Consider the following 17,500-nt stretch of genomic DNA (forward strand, 5'->3'; position numbering starts at 1 on the left):
CTGAAGCCCCAAAAACTGTTGAAGAAGATTCTTCGTCATGCCAGTTTTACAATTTTTCTAACAACACCTTGCCCAGAGCTCAGGCAAAGAAATATGACTTCCCCTGGGAGAGTCTGCCAAAAGACTGGACCACCTCGGTACGACTGAGAGAAATATCCAAACGAAGAAAGGAAGAAAGACAATCTTCGTCAGGTGAGTTGGAATTTTAAGTTACAAAAAAAGAAATAATGAGATGGAGGTGGGTAGTATCAAAAATTGTTCTGATATTGTTGTTATTGTTGCTGTTGTTCTTTATTCTCAGATGTCATAGAACTAGGATGGAAGTCTTTAGGAGTTGTGCTTGGGTCTCTGGTAGACTAGTCTCATTTCCAGAATGTTGGAGTAATTTATTTCTGTTTCATCCATTTCAAGGCTCAGGAATGTCTCCCAAAACTGGTCTTTCTGACCGAGCAGACCTATTAGTCAAGGCTGTTACAACTATGACCACCCAATTATTATTTTTTTTTTGTCATTATACATAGAGGATCACATTCTCTAGTGAATTCTTTAATCACTATTGAGATTTGGCTGCTATTTCGTGTCAGTTACGTGACAAAATAGAGGCTCTTTCATTGTTTTCCATAGAGTTGACATGACCTGGCAGAGTCTGTCTGACACCAAGTCATAGACCATGAGTTCAATTCCACTGTAAGTATACTGTAATGTTTCTGCATATCACCACAGTTTACTGGATTGTTTGGGAGTGTTACTTTAGATGGACTAGTGTTGTATCCAGGTAGACTTATCTCTCTTCTCTGCTGTATATATTGACCAAACACTCAAGTCTTCATTGCTATGGCTTACCTAACTTATCAAGATAAATACATATCAACAGATAATCCAAGGAACATTTATGTCATGGACTGTCATCTTATCCAAGTGGAGTGTTGTCTCTTATTTTTTTAATCTTTTATTTGTTTCAGTCATTAGACTGTGGCCATGCTGGAGCAGTCTTGAAGAACTTTTAGTGGAATAGATCAACTTCAGTACTTATTTTTTTTCATCAGACTGTTTTGCCAAACCGCTAAGTTATGGGGGATGTAAACACCCCAACACCAGTTGTCAAGTAATGATGGGAGTGGGGGACAAACACAGACACAGAGACAAACACACACACTATATATATACATACATACATACAATATATGATAGGCTTCTTTCAGTTTTCGTGTACCAAATCCACTTACCAAGCTTTGGTTGACTCGAGGCTATAGTAGAAGACACTTGCCCTAGGTGTCAGGCTGTGAAACTGAACCTGGAACCAAACTTCTTACCACACCTGAACCTATGGTATTAAAATACCAAAAACCCAAAGATAATCGTCAAGTCTTTCAGAATTAGAATTTAGGGTCATGTCTGAGTCAGAATGTGTTTAAATTCCTTAATGTGGTTTTGTGTTGTTCAAGAATTGTAATCTGGCCAAATCTGCTTCTCTCTCCCTTTAATGAAATGTTATAAAGTGTAGCCAATCTGTTTGTTTCCAGAGTACAAGGACCCATATGAACTAACACTCTACTCCCACTCTCTGGAGTGAGACACAAATCTCTCATCCTTTAAATCTCTAACCCAAACCTCTACTGGCCAGGTAACACTCTATATTCCAACGTCTTTCTAAAAGGTGTTGTCTTTGCATTTTTGTGCCATCTGTTTCCAACCATGCCACTCACCTCTCTCACATGGATATTGACATTTGCTGTCTCTTCCCCTCAAAGTCTTTCTTCATGCCATGTCTGTCTGTCTGCCTCTCTCTAAAATCCTCTAAGCATCACCACCACCACCACCACCACCACCACCAGTTCCTTGTCATTTGTCCTTCGTTAAAGTCATCAACCCTACTTCACCTTTATCAGTCATCCTATCAGTGATTGGCTTCAATATACATACAAAGACTTCTTCTTCCTCCTCCTCTGTTTCAAAGTCTGTCTTTTCCTCATTCTTGTAAGTCTGTCTGTGCGTCTCTCTACTCCTCCCCGAGCTCCTCCAACCACTACCATCACCACCACCACCACCACCACCATCACCATCACCAGTTATTTGATCCTTGCTGACTTCAAGATAAAGATAAAAAACTTCTAAATTTACTTCACATCAAAGTCTAACTTTCCTTTGCCTCTGAGTTCACCTGTTTATTTCTGTTCCTCCCTCCTAAACTCATCCAATCACCAATTTAATCCCCATTGACTATATCTATAACTATATATCTATATCTACAAATCTGTCTTTCTCTCTCTCTCTGTATATATATATACATGTCTATATATATATATATATATATATATATATATATATATATATATATATATATCTGACTGGCTCCTGTAGGATTTTCGAGCGAGATCGTTGCCAGTGCCCCTGGACTGGCTTGTGCGGGTGGCACATAAAAGACACCATTTCGAGCGTGGCCGTTCTCGTGCGGGTGACACGTAAAAGCACCCACTACACTCTCTGAGTGGTTGGCGTTAGGAAGGGCATCCAGCTGTAGAAACTCTGCCAAATCAGACTGGAGCCTGGTGTTGCCATCCGGTTTCACCAGTCCTCAGTCAAATCGTCCAACCCATGCTAGCATGGAAAGCGGACGTTAAACGATGATGATGATGATGATGATATATATATATATATATATATATGTAGACATATTCTGACTTCAATATAACTAAACACTATTTTCATTTACTCCACATCACGGTTCATCTTTTACATTCCCATATATGTCCATCTATTTCTCTCAACCTCCCTCTAAAATACTCTAGCAACAACCACCACCACCATCCCCCCACCGCCATCCCCCCACCATCCCACCACCACCCACCACCCATTGGTTAACCATTTCTCATCCTTCATTGAAGATATCAGTCTTCATCTTTCTCTCAATTCTTCCCCTAACCCTAACTCCAATGCACACAACACCTTTTTCAATTATACCCCACCTTCAGATCCTTTCTGGTACCCTTCCCACACGAATACTGCTGAGATGCAAGTTAATGTCCTGCTACCATTAATTGTCCTTCACCTCCTTCTCTCACTGGTTGTGTCTGTCTGTCTGTCTCTGTCTCTCTCCCTCACACACACACTTTCTGTGTTCCTCACCTCCAAACCCAATCCCTTCTCTAGTCATCACTACCTATATTATCATTAGATCTTCTGATGTCTCCCTAATCAAGACAAACCACCACAGACCACCAACTGTACCCCATTACACTAACTCTACCCTATCGAATTCGAAATGTCTTGCATCGTGCCTATATCAGAAACAACATTTTCATCAGAATCTTACGGAGCTTAGCTTCTCTATAATCATGAGTTCAATCCCTGTTGTGGTCAGTTTGACCTTCATTCATACAGTGGTCAGCAAATTCTGCTCACGTATCCGCACCAGTTTGATTAAATGTACTACTCACCGAAATTTCCCGCCTTGTCTTGTGTTAATGTAAGAAACCCCTCTAACCCTTTAGCATTCAGATTTCTCTGTCAAATGTAATCCTTATTTATTCACATTGTTTCGAATTAATCAGGCATTATCTCAGCTTTGAGATATTGGTGATATCATTGTTTACTTTTAGAATGACGTTGTAAGGTAGGTGTGAGAGGCCAGATCTGGTTGGTTCAAACGTAAAACATGTAGAATATTTGGGCCAGATATCTTTTATCTCTTATCTTTCACTTGTTTCAGCCATTAGACCGTGGCCATGCTGGGGCACCACCTTGGGGAATTTTTAGTTGGATGAATTGAACTTGGTACTTATTTTATATTTTTTAAGCCTGGTACTTATGTCAGCCATTAGACCGTGGCCATGCTGGGGCACCGCCTTGGGGAATTTTTAGTTGGATGAATTGAACTTGGTACTTATTTTATTTTTTTTTAAGCCTGGCACTTATGTCAGTCTCTTTTGCCGAACCACTAAGTTATGGGGATGCAAAGAATGTTAAGACACACCAACACTGGTTGTCAAGTGGTGGTGGGGGACAAACATAGACACAAAGACACACATACACTCAGACACACACACACACACACACACACACACTACAGGCTACTTTCAGTTTTTACCTACCAAATCCACTCACAAGGCTTTGGTCAGCCTGAGGCCATAGTAGGTGCCACACAATGGGACTGAACCCAGAACCATGTGATTAGGAAGCAAACTTCTTGGTTTAAATGATATAAAGGGGGTAAACACTTATTTAATGTGCCAGTGTCTCTAAGTTATGGAGTTACACAAGGAAAAGTTGGATGGAACTTGTTCTTGATTGTATCCATTATGAGAATCATCACGCTGCTATTCTTTCATCCGGCAGAGTAGGCAGAACCGTTAGCATGCTGGACAAAATACTTATCAATATTTTTGTCTGTCTTTACATTCTACTGTGATTGACTTTGCTTTTCATCCTTTTGGGGTCGATAAAATAATTACTGGAGTTAATGTAATCGATTTACCACAATTTGAAACCAATATTATCATTATTATTATTATGGAGATGTACTTGCATAGCAAGTGACTTAATCTGAGATCATGTGTTGAAACAAAAGCAATTGTAGCGTAGAGGATGTTTGTATGCCATTTAAAAACACGCAAAAGCTGTGAGTTTCACTTCACTATTTGAATTTAATTCGTGTCAAAATATTTTCATCGCAGGAGTGGCTGTGTGGTAAGTAGCTTGCTTACCAACCACATGGTTCCAGGTTCATTCCCACTGCGTGGCATCTTAGGAAAGTGTTTTCTGCTATAGCCTCGGGCCGACCATAGCCTTGTGAGTGGATTTGGTAGACAGAAACTGAAAGAAGCCCATCGTATATATATATATATGTGTGTGTGTGTGTGTGTGTTTGCGTGTCTGCGTTTGTCCCCCCAACATCGCTTGACAACTGATGCTGGTGTGTTTACGTCCCCGTAACTTAGCGGTTCGGCAAAAGAGACCGATAGAATAAGTACTAGGCTTCCAAAGAATAAGTCCTGGGGTCGATTTGCTCGGCTAAAGGTGGTGCTCCAGCATGGCCACAGTCAAATGACTGAAGCAAGTAAAAGAATGAAAAAGAATAAAAAATCGCCTTGAAACCGCAACCGAAGTTTTGTCAGTGAACAGGTTGCAGTTTCAGAATGACAAAAATATTTTGCCACAAATTAAATTTAAATGTTAAAGTGAAACAAATGGTTTTTGTGTGTTCTTAAATGGCTTACAAACATCTTCCATACTGCAATTATTATTATTATTATTCAGTAGTTTTATTTTTATAGCATGCTTTCACTTCACTACCGAGCGCAGCTCTGTGTGCCTTGGGTATGTGCTGTGGTTTGCTGTGGTGCTCTTATGGTTACTGTATTGAAAGTGTTTTGCGTAGGATGTGTGCAGTGCCCAGTAGTGCAATTTTCTGTATGTTATATATATTTGTAAGTCCTGGTGTTTTTGTTATGTATTTGTCTGAATATTTTTTTAATGATTTTTATTATTATTATTATTATTATTATTATTTGATTATTGTCATAATTTGATTATACTTATTTATTCTCTTTGTTTGCAGGTAACTGGAGTGCCACATCAAGTGCACGACAATCAATTGAATCCGACCAAACCAACATGACTGTCGCCACGGATCGTGTTGTCTCATCGACGGCATCATTCTGCTCACTGGGTCAAGATTCTGGCCGTGACTCTGCCACAGAGACCGAATATAGGTCAGTAATTAATTGGAAGTCCAGTTTCTTTCCTTTCGTCATACCAAACCAAACACCTTTGGTACCACTGCAGTTCTCTAACCCTCCACTGCTTTTCCAGACATTTAAACCTCTGGCCAGTGTCTCTTGACCTTCCTCCCACTTAACTCTTTCACTCTCTAACCTCCTCCTCCTACTTACGTTACTTCTCCTTTCACTTTCACTTTTACATCTAATACAATATATACTAACACAATACATGTCTGCTGTGTCATCTGTTCCCAAATTGGTTAAACCTGTGGTCCCTAAACTGACAGATACCAAGTCACTTGAGAACACCGATGATTCTATGATACTAACTCCCTGTTTTAAAGAGACCTAACTTAAAACCTTGCATGAAAATTCCATGTTTAATTTATCTTCTAAACACCAACTTAATAATGACAGTTCTTGTATTAGAATTCTTCATTATCTTCAAGATAAAGTGAAACAAAGACTGTGTGATTCCACAGAGATATGGTAACGAAATGGTTTAAATAATCTAAATTAATATCTTCCATCAACATTTCATGTTAATATCTGTTCCATACACCAGGTTAATAACGACAAATTCTTCAGTGTTTTCAAATTCTAATAAAAGCAGTGTATTTCAGCAGAAATATGGTAACAAATGGTTAATAATAACTTAAGTTTTTTGCGTAAATTCTTTGCTATTTTCAAAATTAATTGAAACAAAACCAATGCATTAAAAAAAAAAAAAAAAAGGTTAATAAGGACAATGTTAATTAAATTTTTCAATATTTTCTCAAAATTAATCGAAACAAAGATAATAGTGTATTTCAACAGAAACGTGATAAACAAAAGGGTTTATAATGACAAATACCAAAATTCCTCCTTCCCCAAAATAGGGACAGTTAAGGGGTACCTCCCCATCTTTATCAATGAAGAAGCAAAATAGAATTTGTATTCATAGAATTCTTCTCTTTTCATTATTGTTTGAGAAGTTCAAAACAGTTTAAAACCATTTAGATTTTATTAAATGCAGCAATATGTCTGTCACCTTGCCTCTGTTAGAAATGATGAATTAGAATAACAGTATAAAAAATAAAAAATAAATGAATAAAAAACTGATTTAAAAGAAATAATTTAAATAAAGCTTGAGATAAATGATATCTGGACGGATGTACAGAAGTTATAGGAGTCCAATGTCTGCTTTGACAATCTTCCAGCGATTCCTGGGTAAGCTGGAGCTCTCTGTAAAGCATTTCACCTAGAAGAAGGCTGCTTCAATGTAAATCAAACAGCTTGCTGGTCACCGCAACATCTTAGTCTGCTGAGCCCCTGTGCTCTACTCAGTAGAAGCAGGAAGAAAAGTCCTGCAGCAATTGGAGAAGAGATGAAAATGATAGGTACCGGATGGTATTATCCATTGCAGCTTCGGCTTTGCATGTAGGCTTTGCTGGTCTTTCTGTTAATCTTCAAACCATGAAGATCTATCATCAACGCAAAGCATTTTTGTATGGAAAGACAAAAATAAAAAATAAAAATTTTTGAGGAATTAAAACTTTTATTTATTGTAGAAAGAAAATATTAATGTAGCACTACTGGTTTGAGACTCATGGAGGAAAAGTGAGGTAGTTTCAGTGAAATTGAGAACTAATTAAAAATATTTATGCTTAAAGGAAAATCTGATGTTTTTGTTAGTGGAGTTGGTAACAACAATAGACATGTTTCTGCTGTAATGAACCTCATCAATAAAGTAAAAACAACATGGATCTGATTGATCAATAGACATGGAGTTTTATTTATAGAAAAAGTTTCACAAATAATTTGTAAAATGATCCACAATTTCCACAATAAAGACCTCATTGTCATTGTCCTTATGACGATAATGATGATGATGATGATGTTAACAATTGTTTCTAATTTAAGTACAAGCCCTGCAATTTTTGAGGGGAAAGTGTTAGTCTGTACTATTGACCTAGTACTTGACTGGTATTTTATTGACTCTGAAAGTCAAAGTTAACCTTGACAGTACTTGAACTCAAAATATAAAGCGCTGGAAGAAATAATGTAAGGCATTTTGTCTGTTGCTCTAACCCTTCTGCCAGTCCACTGCCCTAATGATGGCAGCATTTGGTTACAACCTTTCAAAGCTTGCTAGGGTAGTTTGTCTTTCATCCTTTCTGTAATTAATAAATTAAATTATTTCCTGTCAAATACAATGAATGACTGTTAAGATTCATAGTACTTAGTCAAATACTGTCAGTGGCTGTCAAATACACAATGCTAACAGTCAAATACTGTCAACAACTGTTGGATATTCAATGCTGGCAATCAACTACTGTCAAATACTTAATGCTGACAGTAAAATACTGTCAGTTACTCAATGGCGACAGTCAAATGCTGTCAACTTTTGTTGAATACTCAATACTGACAGTCAAATACTGTCAACTACTCAATGCTGACAGTCAACTACTATCAGCTACTGTTCAGTACTCAGTGCTGACAGTCAAATACTGTCAATGCAGATAGTCAAGTAATGTCAGTGACTGCCAAATACTCAGCACAGTCAATCAAATACTGTCAAATGCTTTGTGCACATAGTCAAATTCTGTCAAATACTCGTCATAGGCATTCTGCCAATTGTCAACACTAAACTGTCCACCTGAAGTAATATACTGAGTGTTAGTATCAAAAGTAACTCCACCACCACTGGTTTCTGAAAAACTGACCAATGGCTAGTTGACTAGCATTGGTCGGTTCAGTAGGTCTGCAAAGATTAAATATTACCTGGACATATTATCCAAGAGGGTGAGATGATTAGCTTTGTGCCTTGTGGTTTTCAATGTGACAGATGTTAGATATTACATGCAAATACCGACCACAATGGCTGGCAGAATTAGCCCTTTAGCATTCAGATAACTCCATCAAATGCAATGCTTATTTATTCATATTGTTTTGAATTAATCATACATTATCTTGCATCAAGATTTTGATGATGTGATTGTTTATTTTTAGAATGTATTGTTGAGTAGGTGTAAGAGCTTTTTTATATAGATTTAATAGTCAGTAGTACAACTTGTACAATGAAATACTGATCTCACATATTGAGAAAATAGTTAGTATTACAAATAGTACAATGAAATATTAACCACATATGTATATATAATAATTAGTAATACAACTAGTACAGTAAAATTACTGATCATATATGTAAATATAATGTTTAGAAGTATGGTTAGTACAATGAAATACTAAACAACATAGATATAATAGTTTGTAGTACAACTAGTACTGTGTAATACTGACCATGTAAGTAGATATAATTGTTTGTAGTACAACTAATACAGTGAAATACTAACCATTTAGATACATAAAATTGTTCTGTTTGTTTCCATTTATTAATGCTTTGGTTTAACAAATTACTAAAAAGCTTCCTCAGTCAATCAATGGAATGGTAAATGAAGATTTTTTTATCAATGATCATTGTATATGTTTGCTAAATTCCTAAACTAAAATTATTTTTTCAAAATAATAAAATACTAACTACTTGCCAGAAAAAAATGTGTGGGGTTTGTCCCTTCTGTTTTCATGGATTAAGTTCCTTTTTTTATTTTCACCTATCATTCCCATGGTAACGAGCCTCACTTTTTGGTAAGCATAAGAATCTTTTAACATCTTTTATCGACTTATTTTTGACAAAAAAGAAAAAAAAACCAAGAAAAAAGGCGATAATTGACACTTTTTCTATTCATCTGTCTGTGTGTCTCCTCCTTGTTCTTTTCTCTGTGTTGTAAATATTCCAACACCCAATGGAATCAATTTTGGTTTTCTGTTTTTTTCTTTAGTGAGGTTTTGTATTATCTTTTTGTTGTTCTTGTTCCTTTTTTGTTGTTCTTCTTGTCCAAGTCTGTTTTCTTTGATTGTATAATTATTGTTGTTTTTTTATTATTTCGAATTATTATTAATTAATTGAAAGGGATTAGTGAAGTTGGGTAGAAATCGTAGAGTGCTGAATTAAGCTCCACCATCATTACCATTGCCGTGTTCTCTGCATGAACATCACAACCCATTAACAACTGATTTGTGCCAGGTAATTTGGGTTTCCTGAACCTTCATCAAACAACAAATAGTAATAACAAAAAAAAAAAAAAAGAAATAATAATGATTATGACGATGATGATGACCGTCTGTGCTGTAGATAGAGAAAAAAGAATGCTTGCAGTGGTTAAAAATGTCCAAGAAGTTACTGAAACAGTAAGAGAATTTAGGAGCTGAAGGAAGAACTACAGAACAAATAGCTGGAAAGAAAAGGGTATTATTTGGCCAATTCTTGCAACAGACTGTGCTGGGGTTGTATTCAACATTGGACCTATGTGCAGAGGGGACAGCAGCTGTCCCAGTCAAACTGAGAGGCTGCCTCCATCCTCTGTGGCTATCACCAGGATCTACAAACAAGATTGGAGGGAGAAAGATAGGGAGAATAGAACATCACCTCCAGACTGCTTGTCACACAGCAACACATTCAATTAACCACTGCATGTTAGAATGTACAGTTATATAGTCGTCAACAAAGTGGAGGAGACACAGGTCATCCGGTGCTATTGATCCATGGAACAAACCTAGTTGTTCGGTTGATTGTGTACCTGCCTGCATGCTGATATGGTTTTCTCAGTTACTCCTGACCTGGGGCTAAAACAACTACAACAGCAACAACAACAACAACAAATACTACATCCTGTTTGTCTAAGACTCCGAAAGGTAACTTTGCATGTCGACTCATCATAAAATATTGGACTGTTTCGTTTTGCGAGCTGCTTTTTTTTTTTTTTTAAGTTTTTATTTCCTAAATTCCCCAAAATTTCAGTTTGTTTTTAGGTAAAAATAAATAAGTTTTTATTTTATTTTATTTATTTTATTTTCGTTAAAATTCCTTTTTAAATCTCTATATGTCAGTATGCATGTGTGCATTGCATTTCTACCTGTTTGTCTGCCTGCCTGCCTGCCTGTATTGCATGTCTGCATGGTTGTATATCTGTGTGGCTATATGCCTGCATGGGTGTATAATATGCAATACTTCTTCTTTGTCATCATTCACGGCTTCTGCCTTCCTCACCAGATATTTCTGTTTCAAAACCAACTGTACCAATTCCATTTCTGCTGCTGCTGCTGTTATTATTTTGCATTGTTTTGGTCCCATGAAAGAGTGTCTGCCCATAGCCTTCACAGTAGCCACACACACACCCATCCTTCCCCTTCCATGAATAACCTATGTTTCTATCATTTTCTGAAAGGCCGAATAAATAAAGTTAGGACTACAACACTATACACAATTATATACACCATATTATACACCACTATATATGCCATGATACAGTATTATACATGAGGGTGTTGAAAAGTTCCTGACTTTGGGTAAAAGAAAATACAAGAGGATCATTTAAATTATTATTTGATTCAACATAATCCCTTCTCAGATTCACATACATATTGCAGCAGTCCTTCAGTTTTTCTAAGTCCTGTAAAAGAACTTGGAAGGGTGGGTCTCCAACCAGGCCTTTCACGATACCCTTGATACTAGGGTCTTTTCAGCCCCCACCATATATATATATATATATATATATATATATATATATATATATATATATATATATATATATATATACCGAGACCTGACTACTGACCGAGACCTTTGGAAATGTGCTGTGCGTGAGAAGACCCGGCAAGCCAAGTAAGATCGTTGCCAGTGCCCCTGGACTGGCTCTTGTGCGGGTGGCACATGAGATGCACCATTTTGAGCGTGGCCGTTGCCAGTACCGCCTGGCTCCCGTAGGATTTTCGAGTGAGATCGTTGCCAGTGCCCCTGGACGGGCCTGTGCGGGTGGCACATAAAAGACACCATTTCGAGCGTGGCCGTTTTCGTGCGGGTGACACGTAAAAGCACCCACTACACTCTCTGAGTAGTTGGCGTTAGGAAGGGCATCCAGCTGTAGAAACTCTGCCAAATTAGATTGGAGCCTGGTGTTGCCATCCGGTTTCACCAGTCCTCAGTCGAATCGTCCAACCCATGCTAGCATGGAAAGCGGACGTTAAACGATGATGATGATGATATATATATGGTGGTGGGCTGAAAAGAACATGGTTTTAAGGGTGAAAGGCCTGGCTGGAGACCCAACCTTCCGAATATATATATATATATATATATATATATATATATATATATATATGAGGGGATGCTGAAAAGTTCCTGGCTTTGTGTAAAAAATAATGCAGGAGAATCAGTTAATCTATTCAACATATTCCCCTCCCAGATTCACACACTTATTGCAGTGGTCCTTCAGTTTCTGTAAGCCTTTTAAAAGAACTCAGAATGTTCGCCCCCCCCCCCCCTCAACCAGTCCTTTTGGAACTTTTGGAATTTTTCAACAGTCTTTCTCTTCTCCGTCTCTTACTCCCCCTCTCTCTTACCCAACCACACTTTACCCTTTCACTTTCCTCTCCCATTGTCTCCTCTTGCTCTCTCTCTCACACTCTGTCCTCTCTTTTCCTCCTCCTCCCCTCCCCCTCCCCCTTTCCATCTAGAGTGGCCATGTATCTCCTCTTCAGCAAGACGCCTGTCTCTATTCCTCTGTCATACTCTTACCTTTCACCACCTGGCATAAAGTGACCTCCCTCAATACCACTTCCATTCAAGTGGTCTTTCTCTTGCAATCACTTGGTGACCTCACTGGTGCTGGTGCCACATATAAAACGTGGCAGTGCATTTTGCAAATTGGTTGGCATTAGGAATGGCATCCAGCCATAGAAACTATGCCAAAACATACTGTAGATCCTGGCACTGTCCTTTGACTCACTGATTCCTGTCAACCCATCCAACCCAGGCCAGAATGGAAAGTGGATGGTAAAAGATGATAATGATGATGATGACAACAAGCTAAAAAGTATAGTTGACTCTAGCTAGATTTGAACTCACAGTATGCTTTATTTGGTGCTATAGCAATGCCACTCTCACCACCCCTCTTTTGCTGTTAATTGTTATTGGAGTTCCTGTAACTATGGCAACTACTGTTGAAACTCTATCATATGTTGACCCCCTCCCCTTCTGTTAGCTGCAGAACTTTTTGTGTCTCCACAACTCTAAGTCTGATCAGTAAAATCAATTTGTAGTAGTTCAAAAGACCTCTGGGTGTTCTGGGTATTGATATCGTACACACCAATATGTCCACACTACCTTACCACCTCTCCTGTTAGCGGAGTGAATGGTATAGTCCTCAGAGTAATCAGTGAATCATAGTCTGTTCTTTAGTTGATTTCTTGTGTTCCATAGGACTACTGGATCAATGCTGGCCCTGGGCTATACAACAACAGCAACAGCAACAATAGTAACAGCTAACACATCTGTATCATTGGAGAATTATGATCTTTTCTACTCTAGACACAAGGCCCGAAATTTTTTGGGAGAGGGCCAGTTGATTAGATCGCCCAGTATGCAACTGGTACTTAATTTATCGACTCCAAAAGGATGAAAGGCAAAGTCGACCTCGGTTGAATTTGAACTTAGAACGTAAAGACAGATGAAATACCGCTAAGCATTTTACCCGGCATGCTAACGTTTCTTATTTCTTTATTGCCCACAAGGGGCTAAACATAGAGGGGACAAACTAGGACAGACAAAGGGATTAAGTCAATTACATTGACCACCAGTGCGTAACTGGTACTTAATTTATCGACCCCAAAAGGATGAAAAGCAAAGTTGACCTCAGTGGAATTTGAACTCAGAACGTAACAATGGACGAAATACTGCTAAGCATTTCGCCCGGCATGCTAACGTTTCAGCCAGCTTGCTGCCTTATTGGAGGATTATAATAAACGACTGGCCATTTGACATAGGAATCTTAGGTTCAAATCATATTGTGAGGATTGTATTGTTTCCCTGAGCAAGGTATCTTATCCCTATTTGTCAAAACTTCTCAAAGGTTTCATGTTGATGGTGGAAATGTTTGGGGTTTTGTTTTCCCGTTTTTGTTTAATTCTGCATCTGTAAGCTTGTGACTCGATCATGTGACTTGATCATGTGACTGATACATGTGACCTTGTCATACAGCCTGGTACTTGTGATCTGACCATGTAACCGGTACTTGTAGCCTGATACATATAACCGATTACACATGACCTGATCATGTGGCCTGATCATGTGACTGATATGTGTGACCAAGTACCTATTACTTGATCAGGTATCTGATATACACAGTTGTATGATCAGTACACATGACCTGGTCACGTGACCTGGTCATGTGACCGACGCATGTGAACTAATACACAAGATATACATTGATGGTAGAGCACAAATGTGTTGCTGTAATTGTTGTTCATAGAGCAAGTTTCTAGAATTTTCTCATCTGAATCTTTTGTTTGTATTAATTATTTTTCTTATTCTTTTTCAGACGTTTCAGTGACACGGCAGAATGTGGTGGAGATGAAATGAGCACATTTACAGGGGAAACCAGTGATCGAGACTCATTAAACACAGAATTGTTCAAACTCGATGCTCTCGTGCATCGACGGAATCTGATGGCACGAACCTTTAACCCTGACAACACGTCGTCCAGCAGTGTTGAGTCCAGCAACTTTTACCCTAAGACAGATATGTCGTTTTATGATCCTGATATGGTGCTGTCTTGCAGACAATTCAAACAAGATGATGAGGTGTCATCACTGTACTCTCTCGATGAAGATGGTTTCTACACATCATTCCACAGTGACAGTGGCTTGAAGGCAATGAGAACCATGTCTAAAAATAGAATGTCAGAACTGTCAGAGATCTATTCCAAGTTCATAGGTAGATCGAAACGCCAGACATTCAGCGAAGCAACAGACAGGAATCACATTATGGAAGATATATGTGACCAGGAACTGGAAGCAGAAATGAGAGAGGAACGAGATCAAACGCCAACAAGGGAGATGAACCCACCACGTCGCCTTTCTAGCCCAACAGAGAGTGAAACCAGTGACTCAACACTTACCAATACTTCCAATAGGAATTCTTTGGTCACTGGCGCCAGTGAATCAAATTACTCAGAGTCTGACCATGAGATTATCTACAAACATATAAAGAACATGACTGTTATTTCTCCGAAATCTTTTCCTTCCTGGTGCATTGTTTCATCATCTGGGAGTGATGAAGATTCTTCAAATCAGCTTCATGTTGGTCAGAAAACAGGAAGTGATAGTTCCTCGTCAGGCAGCAGTCTTGTTGCCGAAGCCACTGCTTCAGACACAAAAGATTCCGATGATGGAGGGAACACGCTTCCTCGAAATTATTTAGCATCTGAGAAATGGAACGTGAACCAAGACAAAACAGGATCTTGGCCACGGACCCATAATAGTTCCAATGATGGCAAGAAACAAGGCATTTTGAAATCTTCATTCCGCAAAGATTCTAGTTCCAAAGCAAAGATGCCAAAGTCTCTGAATTTCTCTCCATATGTCAACATGCTTCCAGCCGATGATCTTCAGACTCAGCAGTGTCTCTTGTCTGATCTTTCTGTTACAAATAAGCATTATTCTTCATTGCCAGAACACAATTCTTTCACATCTACATCTTCCGCATCTTCTACATCCAGTAGCACAACTATTTGTAACGATGACACTAGTACTGTTGTAACAATGTCTGATAGTGACTTTGACTTTCTTCCAAGATATCCGGCACCGGTATCCAGCACAGCTCATCAGAAATGTTTCACTATTGAAAGGGAACCCAGCACTAATGCCATCCATAATGAGACTTTGGTTTCATGCCAGAAGAACAATTCTTTAGAACCTCTAACAAACTCTGTCATTATTCGAAAACCTCTGGCTCAGCTTGCTAATAATAATAATAATAATAATAATAATAATAATAATATTCAATTTGGTGCTGTTAATGAAGAGATCAATGTGAATGCAATCATGCATAGCAACTCCAGTTTGAAGCAGCAACTCCCATCACCTGATTTGAGTCCACCATCAACTCCTTATGCCGTGTCCTTCATTCCAAATGCTTTCACATCCTTTCCCAGTGCCAAAGACCACGTTTCCCAGAATTCCACGTCTTTTGCTTTCAATAAACCTGATTTGCAAAAGTTACCAGTCAGTGAAACTGTGGTTATTAACACTAATAATAATAATAATAATAATAATAATGATAATAGTAATAGCAACAACAGCAGCCAAAACAACAACAACAACAACATTGGTTTAACTGTGGAAAATAGTAGCAAAAGATTATCGTTTTCTACATTTACCATACCGCCATCGGGTCAGGAAGCCAGTGAGAAGACAAGTCCTACCGATAATATACTTGCTGGGAACTTCAGCAAAAAACTTAATTTGCTGCCAGATACAAACCAATCTGACTCAGTTTCCGATCACTCAAAGCCAGAATCCAGTGATTCCAGCAGCAAGTATAACCCTAGGAATGGTTCCTATCGTGTTGCCATGTACGAACAGCCTGAGGAAGAGCCGAAACGGTTGGATTCTTACAGACTGGCCATTTCAGCATCCAATAAACTAACCGATGACCCAGTCACCCGGAATGGTTCTTATCGTGTCGCAGTACAAGACATCAATCAGAACAACAACAACAGCAACAATATAGAACCTACCAGCAGGTCTGATTCTTATCGTGTTGCCATGAAGGTGGAAGCGAGTGATCGGCGCAGTAAATCACTCAGTAAAGATATTCGTAGACAAGGCATTACTGACATCAATCAATTGAAGATGGATGGTAACCAGCAGTATGATAATTTTATAAGTTCTCCTGTACAAAAGTCTACAAGTTTCAGATCAAAGATGACTAGTGTGTTTGGTGGTAGCAAACCTGATTCTCAGCTCTTAACCAAACCACAAAACTCAAAGAAAAAATATCCAAAAGGCAACACTTATTTGTCTGAAAGTACTTCTCTGTCCACCTTGAAGAATTTGGGCAAAAAATCATCATCTTTGCCAAACCAAAGTACTGATCTACATACTTTCAAAAAACTTGTCTCTCAACAAACTCCATCGTCATCTCCAAAAACCTCAGCTGTTGAAGTATTGAAGCGAAAACCTTCACCTCCTTTCTCTAAAGACGTATCGTCAGAAAGTGGTAACAGAAGTATTCTTGGAGGGTTGTTCCAGAGACCGTCATCATGGGGTGGAACCAGTAAAGTAAATCCCAAGATGTCAACTTACGTCAGTTTTGACACAATCTTTGAAGACAAAGAAATCCTCTCCAATGCCTCTTCGATAGAATCGCTGAGGTCACCTTCTCTCACATCAATTAAAAAAATTGGTGACCCAAGCAACTTACACACGGTCAAATTTAACCATGGGTTAAAAGCTGATCGCAAATCTTTGCTGGAAGTAAATAAACATCTGTCGGAAGAGGAGAAGAGAAATCGAAAGAAGCGTTTGGCAGGTACTGTAGATGAAAAAGCCGTCCAGTCGGTGCTGGACAGTATCAAGACAACCATAAAATCTATGACTTCAAGGTCAGACTCCTCTTATAAACAACATTCTTCAGCAACTTGATGTGTTTAAGAATCCAGGTTTTTAAAAAAAATTTTTTTCTGTCCTGAAAGAAAGATCTAAAGAAGATCTTAGTTCCTTCTAATGAAGGCCTAACGGGAATAATTTCTTCATTAAAAGAAGAAACTAGAGAGGTATTTCTATGGTAAAGACACATCTAGAAAGATCCAAAGACGGTTTGTTTTTCTTCTTGCTCCATTGTTTGTTGCTTCCAGAAAGAAAGATCTTTCCAGAAGATGTGCTCCCCCGTCTGCCCACCT

General features: G+C 38.5%; 1 protein-coding gene across 2 annotated transcripts in view; it reads left to right on the plus strand.

The window, feature by feature from the left end:
- The window catches only part of LOC106873194 (uncharacterized), a 92,995-nt gene that overhangs the window by 75,455 nt on the left and 40 nt on the right, over window positions 1-17,500 (plus strand). For both annotated transcript variants that reach the window (XM_014920433.3, XM_014920432.3), the window contains 3 exons: window positions 1-192; window positions 5,558-5,711; window positions 14,138-17,500. The exon at window positions 1-192 is cut by the window's left edge and continues 844 nt beyond it; the exon at window positions 14,138-17,500 is cut by the window's right edge and continues 40 nt beyond it. In XM_014920433.3, the coding sequence (XP_014775919.1) occupies window positions 1-192; window positions 5,558-5,711; window positions 14,138-17,243 (3,452 nt within the window). In that variant the 3' untranslated portion in view covers window positions 17,244-17,500. The remainder of the gene's footprint in view (window positions 193-5,557; window positions 5,712-14,137) is intronic.

The sequence above is a fragment of the Octopus bimaculoides genome, chromosome 18, assembly GCF_046866305.1.
Source record: "Octopus bimaculoides isolate indiv1 chromosome 18, ASM4686630v1, whole genome shotgun sequence".
NCBI classification, from domain to species: domain Eukaryota; kingdom Metazoa; phylum Mollusca; class Cephalopoda; order Octopoda; family Octopodidae; genus Octopus; species Octopus bimaculoides.